At 59.6% G+C, this 18,853-nt stretch overlaps 1 protein-coding gene across 6 annotated transcripts in view; it reads right to left on the reverse strand.

Moving 5' to 3' along the window:
- Positions 1-8,590, reverse strand: part of LOC140658715 (transmembrane and immunoglobulin domain-containing protein 1-like) — a 33,030-nt gene extending 24,440 nt beyond the window's left edge. For 2 of the 6 annotated variants that reach the window (XR_012044828.1, XR_012044829.1), the window contains exons 1-6: positions 8,240-8,589; positions 7,100-7,429; positions 6,703-6,972; positions 6,394-6,508; positions 5,343-5,394; positions 3,904-4,222 (exon numbers count right to left, since the gene is read on the reverse strand). Coding sequence is in view for 4 of the 6 variants with exons in the window: in XM_072877433.1 (XP_072733534.1) it covers positions 5,650-5,737; positions 6,394-6,508; positions 6,703-6,972; positions 7,100-7,429; positions 8,240-8,318 (882 nt within the window). In the remaining 2 variants the exon portion in view is untranslated. The other 4 variants (XM_072877434.1, XM_072877435.1, XM_072877433.1 and 1 more) reach the window with 4 other exon arrangements.
- Between the last annotated feature and the right edge of the window lie 10,263 nt (positions 8,591-18,853).

Below are 18,853 nucleotides of genomic sequence, written 5' to 3' on the forward strand. Positions count from 1 at the left end.
CAAAAATCTCCAATCACCCATTGATGGGCCACCAAGAACTGACAGGCAGAGCTTCGGAGAGGACAAACCTGGAGTTTGCAGCTGATAAGAGGGGGGAAGCAGGAGGAAGATGAGGATTTGGGATATTTGAGGGGGGATGCGGCACTGTGCAAAACTTATTAAGGAATGGGTGGGGGAAGGGGTAGAGAGGACGAGGGTAAAAAGGGCTGGTTGTGTGGAAGCAGCGCTTGTCTGGCCGAGCCGTGATCACCGCAGTCTGCCCCAGCTTCGTATTAAATCCTTTCTTAATTATCCGTGTCACCTCGCTCTCCATCCCGTGTGGGATGTGCTGCAAGGACTCAGTGCCAGTGACGGGTGGGGACCAGTGTGAGCAACTGATGGGAGCAGCCATAAAGGTTATAATGGGAAAATACTGACAGAAAATGTCTGCTACAACGCCGACGGCAGAAGATGTCCGCGAGCCTGGGCACTGCCAGCCTGGGGACCAGGAGCACCCGTGAGGAGCACGGCTGGCATCTGCGAAGTGCAGCTGGGTACCCGAGAACCCGAAACAGCCCGAAATACCCTCGATAGCCGCGAAAACAAGAAACAAGAACAACAAACTTATCAACTGGAAAGGGGAAAATTACTCAAAAAAGGTAAAAAGCAGTCTGGGAAAGTAGGACTCGGTGACAGGTATTGGCTGCTTCAGCTGGAGGAACAGAGAGACAGCCCGGGAAAGCAAAAACTGGTCCGAGAAAAACAGAAAACAACATCAGCGATGGGCTGTTCCAGGCGGGACAGAAAGAGAAACAGAAACATCTGCTCCAAATAGTGGTGTCCTACGCCCCCTCATGTTGCTATGGTATAAAAATTCCTCACTTTCTACCCAAAATAGAGCCTCTCCCGGCAAGAATTTGTCTACCCGAGACAGGACGCTGCCGGGGGATGCCTGCCTGCCTCCTGATTCCCCGACACGGATCATCCACGCAGGGAGGCTTTGTCCACCATCGACTGGCCTCGCTCCCGGGAGCGGTTCGATGAGCACTAGACTGGTAACATTTCAAATAATACATATATATAGGCATTCATATAAGAAATTATAGATCTACATACTGCTCATATTGATATGTAGATATGTAGATATATAGATACTTGCTGCTTTAGTAGAGGTAATTTTGGTAGCAGCTTGAAATATATACATATACTTGCTTTTCTAGGAGTAATTTTGTAGTAACTTGAAATATATACTTGCTTTACCAGTAGTAATTTGTTTGCGTGACAAACGAGCACACCAAAGCACTTCTGCTGCTTGGGACAGTGCTCGGTCAGATTTTGTCTGCGCTGCTACAGCAAAATGATCGCATTTCACAGTCTTTTGCTGACAGCTTTGCTCATTAGGTGTACAGCACGTTAAGCTGCCAAGGCTTCCCAGGGAGGGGGAAGAGACACACGCGGGAGGACGGACACGAAGGCACAAGCACGAGGATGCGGAGGAGATGGATGCCGGCAACATCTCGTCCCCAGGTACATCCCAGCGCATCTGGCATGCTCCGGTACACAAACGCAGCGACCTGTTTACTCAGGGCACGTTTAAACTCTGCATACGCTTTCTATTGTTCCCAAAGGCCATTCTTCCCCCACCAGATTTAGCAGTTACAACGCACAAAGGTATTTCCTACAGCCTAGAGGAGGCTTTTCTGATTACAAACACAGCTACTATGCATAAACCTGCATACGAACGCCACCAGATAAATCTCGAAGCTAAGACCTCCCCTGAAAAGCATCCACAGGGTGAACCCAGAGGCATCGCCGACCCCGTCTCACTCGGGTGGCAACTTCTCACAAGTCCAGCTGCTCCTGGGGCTACGGGCCGTGCCAGGGCGGCTGCTTGCCAGGTCCCAGTGACTCAGGGAAATCATACAGGTTAAAAATACCCTCACCCGGCTTCAGAGCAAGGCTGTCGGGTTGGTTTTAACCCCAGCTCAGTCCCCTAAGCCACGACTGCCGCAGGAGGAGCCGGGCTGCCCGGGCGAGGGAGGGAACCGGGATGCAGGAGCCCCACAGCAGTAGCAAATGACCTCCCCCAGCACAGCGGCTCTTCCCACAGAGCTGGAAGGTAAATCAGGGGAAAATCAGGGGGAAAATCAGGGGGAAACCCAGCATCTCCAAGGTCTGCCACCAGCTGCAACTCACCACCGAAGCCTGAAGCCCACGCAGGGTCTGGCAGCGGGGAGCACATCCCTCCGCTACTGCAGGCTTTAGATACCCCCGAGGGGCTATTTCTCGCCCCTGAAGATCCTGACAATATCAACTGGGATAATGCACGTGCTTTTATTAGTAGCAACAGACATTAAAAAAACACAACGTCTCCAAAAGGATTTACAGACTACTCTCCGAAAAGTTTAGAAAAGCATGTTTTGTAAAACATGGGGCTGCATTCATTTTACACCTGCAAGTGCAACAGGGAACTTGACAACCTGCCTTGCAGCTTAAAACTGAGGCTAAAATCTAGTTTACTCCACCCAAACTGCTCTGCTTCCTTTAATGCTTTAATTGCAACATGAAATCCCAGGCTGAGAGATGGCCCTTTGTTGCCGGCCCCTTTATATCCCGGTTATCGCCCCAGGACAGAGCTACGCTGCACCTTCTGCCAGAGCAGCGGCAGAGCAGGCAGCGTCCAAGGCGGTCAAGCCACGAGCCGGTTCGCTCTCCCACGATTTTCCTATTTGCCCCAGAAAGAGGTGTAGGACAGCTTAGCGACTGCTCACGCCGTGGGATACGATTTGAGCCTCTCCTGGGTGTACTTCTATTCTCCACAGAGAAGGGATAACTCCGAGGAGAGGGAAACGCACCGCTCCCCTGGCCAGGAAAGCCCTTTGCTGCAGAAGCAGGTCTACAGGCAAGACCCAAGCAACAGAAACATCCACCCGTAACGCTCTCCATTTGCTGACTGGGGCTCGGAGCAAGGAGAGGTCCCCAAGCCACCAGCTGCTCTGGGAGAGAAGTGACCATCCAGTAGCTAGAGCAGGGCACCCAAAATGCCTGCCCCTGCAGAGGTGCTGGAGACCGGCTCAGACAGGGTGCTGGTCCTGGGGCTGTCCCCATCAGAATGAAGGATGGGTGCAAACGCCCCGGCCTGGCGATCAGCAAGGCATTTCCTGAGGTCCAGCACTCCTGGGAGAGCATCCAGTTTTCTCCAGGGTGAAGATGCCAGTTGTGCCTCCAGGCTAAATAATTTAAACTCTAAGAACAAATAATGACCCCTTCACAAGCAAAGCCCGGAAGAGCTTTGCAGAAGAAGCATGGGGAAGGGAGGCAAGAGGAGCAGGGGCTGGAAGCAGGGCTGCCCTGGCCATATCAAACCAGACCAAGGCCACCATCACCCGCAGGAGTGGCAGAAGGGAAGGACAAGCTTGCATCGGCACACATACGACCCAGGTGGCCAGTGCTTGGAAGAGGAGGGGATGTCCCCAGATCCCACCGGAGCCCAAGGCTGGAGGACAGAGATGGGCTCGGGGGCATCCCTACGTCTCCCATGCCAGGCTGCGTTGCTGCCCGAACGCAGACGGCCACGGGGGTTTCTTTGGGGTTTGCCTTCTGAAACAAAACTACTTTGTGCTCCTCCATGCCCTGCTGCCTTCCGCTGGCTCCACTCATCTCCTGGACTCCCCAGTGCACACGATAGCAAAATCCTGCCCTTTTTCCTCCCTCCGAGGGCCAAACCGAGTAGAATGCCCACGGCCTCAGCCCCTGAGCCACCCTGGCAAGTCCCAGGCACAGCAGCACACCGGGAGGCCACGGTGAGGGGCTCAAGCCCCGCGGAGGCAGGGGCTGGCACCGCAGCACTCTCCAGCAGCCCCAGCACCGTCCGTTTGTCCGGCAGGGATGGTGGCTCTTTCCAGCCCAGCCGCAAGCACTTACCCCACACGGCCTCTGGAGGAAGTCAGGAGAGGTAAGGAGGTCTGGAGCACAGCAGCAGCCGCCAGGTCTCCGAGCACGGCCGTGCCCACCTCTCTCCCAGGGACGTGCAAGGGGCCCTGGGGAAGGGCAGGACGACATAGAAATAGTCCAAGCCGGTGTTTTACAAAAAAATATTTGTGGGGTTCAGCAGCTTGAGCGATTCAGAGGTGAGCCCAAAAGAGGCTGGGACAGCATCAGACGTCCGGTGCTCCCCAGGCAGCATCCACCATCACCAGCATCGGGGGAAGGCAGCAAGAGCGCAGCCGCTCAAGCTCTCTACCTGCAAGGAGAAGAGAGGTCTCCAGCTAAACCATCTCCTGGGTGTGGATCCCCCATCTGCCACTCACTTAGACACCCTCCGAGGCCTCAGGTAGCTGCAGGGTGTCACCTGCTGGCGGTGGCAGTGATGAGGAGGTCCGGACTTGTGCTCTACACCAAATTTCAGGAGCTACCTTGGCCAACTTATCTCTGAGAGGAGTTATCTGGGACCTGGCTGCACAAGACAACGGAGAGCTCTGCGATTTTTGACTAGCTGCAATGTGGGATGGCGTTTCCTATCCTTAGGGGATCACGTCCTTGTCCTCACCCTCCAGAAAGCTTCAGTTAACAGCCCGAGTTTTTTGTGGTCACATAAAGTGAGCAAGCTCCAAGAAGATTTCAAGAATCCCTCACTTCCCAGAAACCTCTGGAGCCCTTTGGAGAATTCAAAAACACCCACCCATTAAGGAGCACGTTTCAGAGCGGGCCTGCACATCCTCTGCATCTGCTCCAGCCCGGAGGCTGCTGCAGCTTGGTTTATGCCAATCTGGGAAGCATTACTGGAAACCAGAGCTTGGCCCCATCTGAGTCACAGACGTGCTTTGGAGAAGCTGAGCGTTGCCCCTCCGGGCAAGATTCTGCTCTCCCGAAAAAACATAGCATGAGGTTTTGACTGCTTTTGCAACGGGAGGAATTGGGAGAGGACCACCACTTACTACCCCAGTACACCTGGCTTCAGAAAACGTGTAATGGGAATTAAAAAGCCAGCGTAGAGGGAGAACGGGCGATGGAGCAAAGGGATGACAGACCAGGAGGAACTCTGAGGTTCCCCGCTGCCCGGGGGTGCCCGGCGCCTGCTTTGCCAGAGATAACCAGCAGTATCAGGCTGGGGGGGTCCAAGGATATTTCCAGAGCGAATCCCACCAGGGGCTAAACAGGGGGGACAGCAAATCCTTTCAGCTCCCGGAGCAGGGAGAGCAACCCCTCGGCTGCCTCTGACATCTGCAAGGAGAGGCTGGGAAAGGACCCCGAGCCCTCCCACTTGCCCGGCTTACTCAGTTCCAGCCAACAATACCTTCTGCCTTGTAGCTGTGGCTGGAGGAGCAGGGCCACCCCCAAGAGAGGGGCTGAAGGCATCTTACCTACACGGGTTGTGACACGGGCGGTCCCTTCTCCTGCACCAGACGAAGACACCTGGGGACAAACCAGCCATCACCTCCATTAAACGCCCTAGAGATGGTGCTCAGACAAAGCGTGGCAACACTCGGCCGGGAAACGTCGAGCCGGGCGCGCCTGTCAGCGCTCCCTGACGTGGGGCTGGTGTTTGGGGTCTGGAGGAAACCACCTCTGCCCAGCTCCACAGGGACCGATCGCCCCAGCCCAGCCGGTGGCCGCGGAGCAGAGCCGGCCACCGGCTCTGGCCACGTGTGAGCAGGTACGAGGGGAGCGTCACGGGGATGACGAGCAGAAGCACACGGATGAGCTTTTCCAGCACCTCCCCAGCGCCTGGAGGCTTTTCACAGGAAAAACCTGAAAACTTTGTGCAATAGCAAAACATACGTATAAATCACCTAGGGAGAACCGCCTACTTCTATTTTAAACTGCCAGATCCTCTTCTCAGTTCCAGACTTGGGCGTTTCTTTTTTTTCCCCCTCCAAGTTTGCAGTTGGCAATCTGAGAAATGAAATCCCCACTTTGCCAGAGACTGGGGATGGGCCGGAAAAAACGCTCTCCAGCTCCAAAAAAGGAGGAAAAGCAAGACCACTGAGGGAGGAAGCACATTTCCCTTCTGTGGGCAGAAAACCACAGCAGATCGGGTGGGGGGGCTCAGTGCTCTCACCCTAGAAGGGATCTGCGACATCCCCCAGTGCCTGTGGGACTTGGGGGGGCTGACCCAGATAAAGAAAGTAAAGTGTAATCTCATGCCTCTTCTGGACACGCAGGAGGCGTCTTCATGACAACCTTCCCTCCCATGTTTGGGAGCAGGGAGGCAAGGGAAGGCAACGGAGGACAAAATTACCTCCTCGGATTAGGGACGCCCTGCTTGAAATGATGGCAGTGACAAAGCCCCAGCCCTGGCCCACGGGATGCCTGGGTGGGAAACCCAGGTCCCAGCAAGGACGCGCCACACCAGCCAGCACAGACCCCCTCACCCCATCCCCTCTCGCGTGCAGCACCTGCCGTAGCACCCACCGGCGATGCAGCAGCCGGCCAAAAAGCCGGGGTAAAGAGTCAGCCCAGCCCTCACCTGCGAGCGAGCCGACGACAACGCACGCCAGGATCACGGGCAACACCACGTTCGCAGCGTCTGCAAAGGAGAGGATCCACAGTCTCTGCAGCCAGACCGAATTTAACCCCCTACCCACACCCTCCCAGCAAAAACCTGCCGCCGGGCAGTTACACTCGGCGCAGGGACACGCAGGCACTGGGCGAGAGGATACGTTTTTGGGGGCTATTTCCCCTGTTTCTTTTCCTGGGCATGAGGAAGAAATCCCCACTTACTCTGGACGTGGAGCAGGAAGGAGGTTTCATTCTGGCTGACTTCGTTGCGGACCACGCAAGCGTAGTAGCCGCTGTCGTTCATCGACGCTTTAACGATGCACAGGGTGCTGTTGTCAACAAACTGGATGTGGTCGCTTCCCAGCAGCAGCTCCCCATTTTTCTTCCACCAGTACAAGTCTGCCTTCCCTTCCAGGACGTTGCAAACCAGTTTGGTGTTGCCTCCTGCCTTCACCGAGGAGTTGCCCACAATTTCTGGCTCGGAGAGCGGTTCTGGGAGAGACGGAGCGACTGTCAGCATTCAAACCTGCGGCTCCCCGGATGCCAGACCCGGAGCACCTTCCTCCGCAGCGACTCAAGCTCTCCGGCTGCGGCGGAGCTTTGCTATTGCATCACTCACCGACAACGCGCAGCTGGAACCAGCCCGTGGCCTCCGACTCGGACCTGAAGCGGTACAGCCGGTCATCTCCCCGCTGCAGCACGATCTGCAGCGAGAAGTCCGTTTCGTTGAACCTCGTGCGATTCTTGTAGGGGCGAGACGTGTTGGCGGGTCTATCGAAAGCATAATTGACGATGACTCCTTCCTCCGGGCCGGCTTTGTATTCCCAGAAGACAACTTCGCTGGCCTTCAGCGGTGGTATCATCAAAAGCACGGTGCAGCCCACGGCCGAGACAAGTCTCTCCGATGCCGGCCTGAGGTCAGCGGAGTAGCATGGAGAAAGCGTGCGGGCTGAAAAAGAAATCAGATGTTACTCTAGGGCTACCGAGGTTCAGCTTCATCCACCTGGGAGGTGGCCGCAGAAACCCTCCCTGGCTCAGCCGCTCTGCCAACAGCGGCGCTGGGGACTGAATTATTTCTGGCTTTAAGCAGCGGCATGGAAAAGCAGAAGGTCCCGATGGCTGCGTACGAGTTCCCTTCGTATCTCTCACCTGAAAAACGCGGTTGGTTGCCTCAACGCTCAGCTCATCTGTCCGCACAGCTCCAGCGGCTCGGACCTGAGGACGGCTGCTGCTCCGAGAGCCGGCTGCTCCCAGCTCCCACTCGGGGAGCCCTTTTCCTCCCTCCCACTCTGCCAGGGGCACAAACCCAGGGGGGACGGAGCTCAACGAGCCCTCACCGCGCACAACCGCCTTCCCGTCGGATGGCTGTCGGATGGCTGCCAAGAAATCGCGCTGAGAGACAGGAAAGCCTGCAAACCCCTTCCCGATCTGCCTTGAAAAGCTTTTGCCCGGGGAAAAGAGGGGGTTAAGGAGTGCCCAAGTCCGGGCCTTGCCTTGGCTCCCTATAAAAGGAGCCAGGAAAAGTTTCCCGCACCCCTAAAGCCCGGGGAGAAGCTCGGCCAGGCGCAGCCCCGCTGCCCCCCCTGCCGCACCTCCAGGCAGCAAACACGGCCCAGACCGCGCCGTGCCGGACCCACGGGAGCCCCGGAGCGTGCCCGGCCGCCCACGCGGGATGCGGCCCCGGGAGCAGGGAGCCCAGCCGCGTCCCCGGCGCTGGGGGGGTCCCCGGTATCCCCTACTCCCCGCGACAGACACTTGCCTGTGATCCCCAGGCCGGCTGCCGAGCTGCCGGGGCAGGCGAGGAGGAGGAGGAGGAGGAGGCGGAGGACGGGCAACATCTGCGGGGCCGGAGCGGAGGCAGCTCCGCCACGAGGCACCGGACGCTCCCGCCGCCGGGCCGGGGGGGGGGAGGCGGGGGGCGACGGGCGGAGCCGCCCCGGGGATGGCGGAACCGGAGCCGCTCCTCCCGCAGCTCCTCCCGGCCCCGCCCGGCGCTGGCCGCTGTCACGCCGCAGGGTGACCTTGCCGCGGGAGCCCCGGGAGCCCCGGCCCCGGCTGCCCGGCCCGGCTGCGCGGAGAGCGGCGAGCGGCCCCGCTCCAGGGCGGGGAAAGCGGCGCGGGAGGAGGAGGAGGGGAGGGGAGGGAGGAAGGGAGGGGAGGGAGGGGAGGGAGAGCAGAGGGGAGGGAGAGCAGAGCAGAGGGGAGGAGGGAGAGCAGAGGGGAGGGAGGAGGAGGAGGGAGAGCAGAGCAGAGGAGAGGAGGGGAGGAGAGCAGGGGAGGGAGGGAGGGGAGGGAGGGAGAGCAGAGGGGAGGGAGGGAGGAGGAGGAGGAGGAGGGAGAGCAGAGGGAGGGAGGAGGAGGGAGGGGAGAGCAGGAGGGGAGAGCAGAGCAGAGGAGAGGAGGGGAGGGGAGAGCAGGGGAGGGGAGGGGAGCGGAGCGGAGCGCTCCGCACAGGAGGGACCGCGAAGGGGCCGCGGGTGCGGCTCCTGGCTCCCCAGCCCGGCCCGGCCCCGCTTCAGCTCCTCCTCGCCGCTTCCTCTCCTCCTCCTCTCCCCTTCCTCCTCTCTTCCTCCTTTCCTCTTCCTCTCTTCCTCTCCTCTTCCTCTTCCTCTCCTCTTCCTCCCCTCCTCCTCTCCTATTCCTCTCCTCTTCCTCTCCTCCTCCTCTCTTCCTCCCCTCTTCCTCTTCTTCTCCTCTTCCTCTTCCTCTCCTCTTCTTCTCCTCCTCCTCCTCTCCTCTTCCTCTCTTCCTCTCGTCTTCCTCTCCCTCTTCCTCTCCTCTTCCTCTCCCTCTTCCTCTCCTCTTCCTCCCCTCCTCCTCTCTTCCCCCCCTCTTCCTCTTCTTCTCCTCTTCCTCTTCCTCTCCTCTTCTTCTCCTCCTCTTCCTCTCCTCTTCCTCTCTTCCTCTCGTCTTCCTCTCCCTCTCCTCTTCCTCTCCCTCTTCCTCTCCTCTTCCTCCCCTCCTCCTCTCCTCTTCCTCTCTTCTTCTTCTCCTCCTCCTCCTCTCCCTCTCCTCCTCCTCTCCCTCTCCTCCTCCTCTTCCTCTTCCTCTCCTCCTCCTCTCCTCTCCTCCTCCTCTCCTCTTCCTCACCTCCTCCTCTCCCTCTCCCTCTCCTCTCCTTCCTCGGGCAGCCGAACTCAACACGCAGGAAAGAACCCGAAGGCAAGGCCTCCGGGTACCCGCTCTGTTTGCCACGGTGCCACCAGCCCCAGGGCCCGGTGGAAAAGGGCGCTGGGCACCGAACGGCACCGCCGTGTGTCCCTGGCCCCGTGGGCCCTTTGCAGGACGGGGAGGGCAGGCCGAGGAGCCCACGACAGCAGCAAAGGTGGTGGGTCAAGCCAGCGAGGTGGGTCAAGGCCAGAGATCACCTCATGGGGATCAGGGATCGGGGCCTGATCAGGGGTCAGGGCTGCGGTGCCGGTGCCGCTTCCCAAGCTGTCAGGTCACCGCTGCCCGAGGGAACGGAGGAAGAAACCTCCGTCGGCGGGGCGGTGCGTTGTCAGGGTCAGCTTGTCCCACGAGGGCTTAACCCAGTGTCCCTACCCCCGGGAGCAGAGCGGCTTTGCAGCCTGCACCTCCTCGGAGGGGAGATGCCGTGCCAGGATCTCTGACTCGGGACGAAAGCGGCCGCACTAAGGTGCTCCCTGGGCAGGAGAGCCGGGCTGCGGCGGTGCCGGGTGAGGCACGGGCGAGGGCTGTGCCACCCGGGTCGTGAATTCCCACCTTTTGGCAGCCGCGTGCGCACAAAACCTCCGGGAGAGCAGGGGCTGAGCCACCGCACCGCGAGGCAGCCTCGGATACAACCACGGCTTTCGGGTTGTCTCTCGGAGGATGCTCTGCCCCCTCCGTGGGTACCAGCCTGCACCCCGGGAACAGTGAGGGGAGCAGGGCTGCGGGGAGGAGAGGGGCGGCCAGAGCGGGGACCGGACCCGGCGTGGCCAGAGGAAGATCTCCAGGAAGACATCAAGATGCAAGAGAAGAAACGTGGACACGCGTGTGTGCGGAGGGAGGGAGGCCCCGTAACCGTCCCACTAGAGGGAGCGAGGAGATCGGTCGTGAGGAGGCAAGCGGAAGGGTTGGGATGAGGGAACCCAACAGGGAGAAGGAGCTGCAGGCAGCAGCTGGCCCTTCGTCCCCCACCGCAGCCTGGGGATGCTCCTGGCCAGGCCACGCGTGTCTCGGCAGCTAGCAGTCCCACCTCGTGATGTTACACAGCGTGCTGCTGCGTCGGCAGCGTTAGGGCTCTACGTCCCTCCCGGGGAAGCTTGCCCGTCTGTGGCTTTACGGGGCTGGCCCCAGTCTTCCCCCCTCCATCCAGCACACGGCTCGCCACCACGTTTGGCTGACACCACGGAGGCAGAGCCTCGAAACAGGCGCCTTTATAGCCATCCTTCCCTGCGCCACGAGACACCTTCCGTTCGTGCAGAGCCGTGCGTGGATGCCATCCTGTGCGGCAGGATGCCGTGGGCAGCGGCGGAAGGTGGCAGGACACGGAGGGGCTGCCCCGCTGCCTTCTGCTGGGCTGTCCCCAGGTCTCAGCTCCCGCTGTGAGAGCAGGAGCAGAGGCAGCCGCCTTGAAGGAGCACTAGGAAAGCGGGGCTGCGGAGGTCGGGGACAGGAGGCAGGGCTGGCCCGCACAGGCGGCTGACGCACCCGGACCCCAGCTGGGCTGGGCTCTGGCTGTGCTTTTTCCTTTTTTTTTTTTTTTCTTTTTTTTTTTTTTTGGATGCTCTGCTTTGCCAGGAGGTTGCAAAACCCAGGCGATGAGTCAAAACAACCCAGAGCTCCCTTCTACCCCCTGCAGCCCAGGAGCAGCCAGGCATCGTGTCCCAGCTTAACAGCGCAGGGATGGCAGGAGCAGCCCTAGGACGGAGACATCTCCCTTCGGGGTGCAATGACGGATCCTGGGGCTGAGCCACGCTCTGCGAGAGGAGAAGCTGAGCCGAACCAGCCCAGATCCTGCTGGATCCACCAGCTCTCCATCACGGCTTCTGGGAGCGGGAGCTTCTGGCCAGCGAGGGTCAGCTTATGCCCATCCAAGCCAACCTGTCCTGTCCCGTTCAGGGTGACGGCCAACCCTTCCAGCCTCAACCCTACACTTGGCAGCGTGTGGGGCTGGCCCAGCTCTGGAGATGGCCTGATGCAGCCAGGCGGGGAAGATCTCCCTCCGCCGTGATAACACGGACAAGCAAACCCTGGCCCCAGCCGCAGGACCTCCGAGAGCGACCTGATGGGCAGACAAGGGCTGGGGGCTGCTCCCCACCCAAGTGCTGGGAGGGTGTGGGGGGGAAGACGCTGGGTCCTCATGGCTGATGTCTTCCCCTTGCAGCCCCATAGCCGGCACGCAGCGGGGCAGCCCGAGCGCTGCTTCAGCCCCATTGCAGGCTGAGAGCAGGCGGAGGGGCCGAAACCTGCTGCCCCTCAGTGCTGGGCAGCCAAAGCCAGGCGTACATCAACCCAGAATGAGCAAGGCTCACCCAGAAAGAGCGTTTCTAAGATATAACCAGGCAGTGAGCACACGCTTCCCCCGTGAGCCGCCCCAAGAAGGGGAAGGGGCCTCTCGCATCGCTGCGGTTAGTAAATGTATCTCAGCATCCTCACAAGGAGCTGGATAGTTCTGGGGAAGGAGGAAGGCATGAAAAAGCTCTGAGCAGCAGGAAACCTGTGGTGGGAAGCTCTGAGTCAGCTCCAACCATGGCTTTGCTGAAACCAGGCCCCCCTCACAGCCTCCGCATGGCTTGCACGGTTCTCCGAATTCCCAGGAACAAAGCAAAGGGTCTCTGCACCTCGCAGAGCGAGAGCACGCCGCGTCTGTCCGCATCAGGGTGTCTGTGTCTGCGTGCGGGAGGGCAGGGTCTTGGGACCTCTCGGAGGTCGGGCTGAAGGTCCCTGCACAGGTCTGGCCAAGGGACCGGCCCAAAATGGGCAGTTTGGGGCTGACCCAGGTGAGTTTAGGGGAAAGGACAAGGCTGAAAAGCAAAGTCTCCACTTAAATGGATTGCTGGGACCATGGTTTGTACACTACCGCATGGCACTACAGCATGGCAGCAAAGGCTGCTGGATATGGCACAGTTTCGTGGGGAAACTGAGGCAAGGAACTGAGCCAAACCGTTTGCTTGGGTCATGTGGGAGGAAGGGCAGAGGGGGTGAGACAGGTGAGACTGGTCATAAAGCCTAAAACACCTCTTCCACAAGTCTTACTGAGAGCATCGGCACGGCCTGACCCCCGGCGCTGTGGGGTGCTCACGCCGGCAGACCCTCCCGGAGCACCCCTGAGCCAGGCCTGCATCGTCCTGCTCGTCCTGCTACCGCGGCTCCCTTTCCGGAGGGATATTTTGGATGCGGCTGAGAAAGAAGAGCTTCTCTGGGCATCTCTTAAAGACACGGATCCCTCCCATCGTGCAAACTTTCGGGGCTGTTGGGGGAGGATTTTCTGCTGGTTCAACAGTGGTCTCAGGCAGATTGGAACTGCCGATCCCAGGGAGAAACCAGACGCCCAGTTGCTGCAGCATCGGTTACTGCGGCACCAGCACTTAGGCACTGCCAGACAGCATTTCTGGGGTGCTGAGTCATGTCTGTTTGGGTCACCCCGTCCTCGCCCCACTGGCACACCCCTGCCCCCAAGACAGGCTGCCAAGGGGGACCCCACAGCAGGACCAGCCAGCACCATGTGCTCCCACACTCCTTGCCTCCAGGTCCCCACGGGGAGGGCAAAGGGGCACCACGGGCCCTGGGCTGAAATACTTCAGTTCTTCCCATTCTGAACTGAGGTTTTATTTCCTCCGAAAGTGGCCGCCACGTTGGTCCCTCACCCACCCTGGCATCTCTGCAACCTCCCCGTGTCCCCCTCCGATCTCCGGCACCGCAGGCGCCCGCGTCCTGCCCACGGGCTCTGTCTCCCCAGCGTGCCCGTGAGGAGGCAACAGCCGCATCTCCAGAGGGCAAACCCAAATGTGTCCTCCTCCTACCCCTCTCCCTGCTCGGACCCAGCAGACCCTTCTCCCAGCCCACCACCCTCCGCAGCAGCCCAGCTACTTGCTGGCTCTTTGGAGGACCAAGTGTACCTCCCAGGAGACCACCCCGCGGCAGATGGGTCCCTCCACATTTCACCACGAGTTAAACGTGCTGTAAAATCACTGGTATTCTGGGTAGAGGAGGACATAAAAGACCTGGCTTTAATCATCCCTCTTTGCTCCGGGCAAGCAGCAGGGCTGCCCCAGCCATCTCCAGGGGTTTTCTGCCCGTGCCTGATGCAGGGATGGTGACTTTCTGCTCGAAAATGTGTGGCAAGGGATAACACTGACTCTTGAAAAGCTTAACGCTGGCTGCAGGAGCTGGGACCAGCGTCCCAACACCGGGCATTTTGCTGTTGGCACCCACCCCTTTGCAGTCTGGGCCTCCCAACACGCCTCGTGTTCCCAAACTGAGCCCAGTGCCACGCTTTGGTTTCCGCAGGCAGGGAGAGGCACTGGTGACCTGGCACGGCCCCAGCTGGAAAATGACCCCAGAGAGACCGGCACCGAGGCCAGTGCCCAACCGTGCTGCACCAAGCCTTGAGCACCACATCTCCCAGGAGTGTCCCCTCTGCGGTGGCCTCGTAGAGGTGCCCCAGCCAACAAGAAGGTTGCCCACCCTGCTCCATCCCGTACCTCCATCCTGGTCCCCGTAGATCCACCTCCAGTTCAGTTTTTCAAAGACTCTTCTTTTACCCAGGACCCTGCATTGGCATCTCCCCCAGAGGTGCCGCCCGATGGCGACGAGGACCCCGTGCCGCCACCGCAGCGGGATACCCCAAAGCACCATACAGGTGGGCGAGGAGAGGTCCCAGCACACATCCACTGTAAAGCTTGGCCCACTTCACAGCCGAACGTGCCCCACAGCCCCCCGTCAGCGGCCAGCCCCACAGTGCGCAGGCACCGGCCCCCTGACCTCCACCCACGGGCCAGGGCATCACCCAGGGAATGTGACTCTGAGAGGGGGTGAGCTGGCCCTCACATCTCCCGCCTCCCGGCATCGTAAGGGCTCTGGGAGCCCTCCTGCTATTTAAGTCTTTTCTCAGGGCATCTCTCATCTCCTTCCAAACCAGCCTTTCCTCCCGCTGACCGAACACACTCCGTCAGGGCACGTCGCCGCGGCAGACGTGCATTTGCAGCATTCTGCGGGACGAACAAACCCCAGGGCATTGTCCAAGCCGGACATCTTCCTGCCAGTGATCTCGAGCACTTGGGAAACCACGCAGGAAGCACGGCCCTCTGAGAGCCTATGCCGAATGGGGGAAACTGAGGCACAGAGGGGTAGGGGGCCAAGGCACATCACTGGCAGTCTTCTGTTCCCCAGGTTCCTGCGACAGCTACGAGGTGCGATGTTGCGCTGCCCCATGGATGGGGTGATCCACCCCGGCTTTGCTGGGCCACGGAAGAGGTGGCCAAAGGAGGAGGGTTGGTCCTTGCCACCCCAGGAGAGGGTGCTCCCTGCGGCGAGGGCAGAACTGAGCCCGGCACAGAGGTCCCCGTGGGTTCTCCACGTGGTCGGGGCAGGAGGGCGAGCTGATCCAGCACCTCGGCTGGAAGCACTGACCTTCCCGTTCAGCCTTGGAAGTACGGTGTGATGGGGAAGGGGGTTTTTTCCCCCAAAAAAATCTGGGCACAGGAATTGATCGGTTCAAATTGAAAGACAAATGTGTGAGAGAGCATACCAGGGAGGTTAGCAAAGGCCTTCCTGAGCTGCACGCAATGATTTCACATCCCGGGGGGCTGCTGTTTCCTGACTGAAGATCATGTAGCCAACACATGTTAGAAATCATCAGCTGCTCGAGCAAACGACGCCAGGCTGTGGTTTCCCTTAAAGGAACAGCCTCGGGAAGCTCAGACCCAGCACTGGAGTTCTGCGCCAGAAGATGCGAACCAGGGAGGAATGCCCTGTCGCTAACCCCGCTCAAGAGGGGTCCAGTCTAGGCTAACCCAACAGATCCCGCACGCCCTATCACCCCCGTAAAACATGGGAAAATAAGATGACTAAGTCGCACATTCAACCGTCCTGCCTGAAGCAAAGCTGAAGCGAATCCAAGGGACAGGCTGGAAAATCCCAGACGCCAGGCTCGCATCTCCATGCGGGTGCTCTCTGCCTGGTTTCCCCCACCCCAGTGCCTCGCTGACAGCACTGGCAAGACCCCAGCAAAACACCTTCTCCTGCTCTCCTGCACTTGCTCTGCACCGCTGCGTGCTGAGGAAACAAATTTCCAGGCTCAGCTGACCCTGCTCTCCTAGTGCACAGACCAGGAAACATTAAAAGTGAAAAACAACTCCTCAGCCAGCATCGGGAGGCTTTTTTTTTTCTTTAATCTGGCTCCCACCCAATTTTCTTTGCACAGTTCCAGTTTTGGTCCTGCCCTCGCTCACAGGCTTGGCTGCTCTGCAAACCTATCTCCAAGGCACAGAGAGCAGCCCCAGGCTACCAAGTTCTTGTGGCTCCAGGCTTCCCTCTGCTCAGCAGCAGAGCCCACGTGTGCCCTTGCCCCGTCCGACAGCAGCGCAGGGGTGAGCGGTACCCAGGTTGCTCCCGCACGCACGTCCACACCCCAAATTGTAAATGCATCCGGCCCTTCAAGCCCAGCTCCACCGAAAGCAGGAGCTTGGCCATCTCTGCCCTCTCTCCACCCTGCCTGGCTGGCTGCCCTGACAAGCAAGCGCTGCCCCTTGCATGGGGGGTCCCAGCGCACGCAGCCCCTCAACACCAGAAGCAGGCAGAATTGCTGCCTGAGACCCGGGCAAGGTTTTGGAAGTCATTTGTGCCATAGATGCACCTTTCCTAGCTCTTCGCCCTCCACCTGGCTCTGAAGGTCCTGAGCCTTTTTAATGGGAACAACCAGGAGGTTTTGTTTTTCATTGGATTTCTTAGAAATGAGTCGTCATCTCTCACCTGGCTCAGTGCCCTCCCCTGACTCTGATGAAGACATCTCGCCTGCGGCCCCAGCCACTTGCCGGGGCAGGGACGATGCCCGCACCAGCGCCGAGCAGAGCAGCGCCTGCCTCTCGCCGGCTCTGAGCACCGGGTCGTGCACCGAGCTGGCAGAGAGCAGGGGAAAAACCACTCATGGACTTGGCAGATGCTTTTGGCTGGAAGATCCCCTTGTCTCGCGAGCGTCCTGACTGACACAGCACGGAGGTGGAAGGGGCAGCGTTTTCCCCACCCAGGTCCCTGCAAGACAAATCACCAGTTCAGCAGCTCCTCCCCGCAGAAAGAGCAGATGACAGCAAAGGGTGGTGGAGATGAGAGCGGGCACTAGGATCAACAAGCAGCCCAAGCCGAAAGGCTTTGGCTGGGACGGTTGGTAATAAATCAGTCCTCAGCCCTTCAGCATCCGCCTCCACGTCTCTTGTCCACATCTGGTCCCACCTCCTTCGCCCTGCCCCTGCAGCTTTGCTCTGACCGTGCTCCAGCGCAGGTCGACAAGGAGGTGGGGAACAGGGGGAGCCGCAGCCCCCCAACAGCGTCAGTGCTGCCTTTCTGCTAAACGAGCAAGAGGAAAAACCTTTTGGCTACCCAGAAGATGCCAAGGAAACCGCCAGCCTCCTCCACACACAATCCCCCCATCCTCTCCCTTCACAGTCCACTGGAGACACCCGTGCAGGGAGCGAGTGATTAGATCAGTGATCTGAAGACATTCGTACGGAGCCTGCGTTACCCAAGGCTTGGCCAAGTCTTTTACAAAAGCAATAAAAACAGATAAGGTGACTAGTTACCCGCTTCCCCGTGTTTGGGAGGTCATGATAGCCGGTCACGCGGCTCCTCTGCGTGCCGGGCAGAGCCTGGAGGAGCCCAACATGCCTGGCTGGTGCTTCAGGGACTACTGCACATTTGTGCACACCTAAGGATAAAATTGGGCTTGGGGATAGCAAAGTGCTGAGATTTAAGTATCCCCACGCTCACCTCGTGGCAAAACAAGCATGGGTGGAGGGAAGCTTGTGGAGGAGACCCACTCAGAACTGCTCCTGGGGTTCGGGCGTGCCAACCCGGCCAGGCTGCAGTGACGGGTCCAGAGAGCAAGGGTTGGGAGGAAGGACACGTGTACGAACGCCAGCCCAAGGAGCAAGGAGAGAGCCAATACTGACCCTGCAGGGAGCCCTGCCCAGGGGCGAGGGCAGGCAGCCATCGCTCCCGAAACAAGTGTCTGCTCGAGGAGAAACGTGGGACGGGGAGGGCAGGGCGAGCGGCTGGGCAGGGGACGCCCCCGCATCGCTGCTGCAGCACTGCCGGCCCTTTCTGGCCAGCTTTTCCTATGCAAAAGCCACCTTAAACCTCCATCTCCCCTGTCTGGGTGCTCAGCAGCCCCGTGCCAGGGTGCAGCACCTGCGCGATGGGTGTGAACTGCTGCAGAGACAACACCCACTTCCAGGAATAGCCACCGGCACAGGCCAAGGACACCCGTGGGCCACCAAGATGCCACAACCAGATAGAGCCTGGGGGCGATCGGGAAAGGAGAAAGAAGGGGGACCAGGGGTCACTCCCAGTGCGCGGGGAGCACCCTGCTTCGCAGGCAGGAGTGCTCCAAATCAGGCGGAAGAAAAGGCAGGACCTGCTTGAGCCTTTGCCATGCTCTGCCCCACGCGCGACCAGCTCGGACAACAGGGCCACCCACTCACCTCCCCGCATCCCGAGAGGTGGCTGCATCTGGGGATGGGCAGGGGGACCTGCTCCCAGCCCCGAACGTCCTCCAGCAAGGGCCATCTCCTCCATCTCCTGGGGAGGGAACCCCAAGCAGCCTCAGGCTGCCTCGCCATCCTCCTCCGGACCCGCGGGAGGGTGGGTGCTGCCTCGCCCTCCGAACGGGGCGAAGAGCCTGGCAGCGCTGCATGGGCAGCGCCGCCCTCCATAAGGGGGGACAGGGACGCGTCAGCAGAAATGTAGGACTGGAAAGATGCTTGAGAGCTTTTTCTTAAAGCTCCTGCCCTGGCAGCTAAGGGAAAGGGCAATTCCTGTCCCCCCACCCGAGCCCAAGGCAATTAGGGACCTGAGAGGGAGTTGCTGCTTCCCCCCCGCCCCACAAATCACTAAAAAGAGAAACTGGACCTGCTCTTTCCCTTTTAATTAGGTGGTACCTGTGAATTGCTGCCTTCTCCTGCATCCCCTGCGTCTGCTGGGGCTCCCTGCAGGAAACCCGTCCGCACGAAGCCAGGGGGAGGCAAGAGGGTTCGGTGGAAGAGACGGTGCCATTCCTGGCAGGCAGGATGTGAAGTGGGACAAGTTCCTTTTTTAAAGGAAAAAAAAAAAGCCCTTCATTGTGTGAGAGCGCTGGAGAAGCGAGCCGCTGGTAAGCTGCCTCTTCCTACCAGCTCTCCCTGTTCCCCGGGTGGGGGGGTCCTTAGATGACACA

Source organism: Ciconia boyciana, chromosome 12, assembly GCF_034638445.1.
Source record: "Ciconia boyciana chromosome 12, ASM3463844v1, whole genome shotgun sequence".
Taxonomy (NCBI): Eukaryota; Metazoa; Chordata; class Aves; order Ciconiiformes; family Ciconiidae; genus Ciconia; species Ciconia boyciana.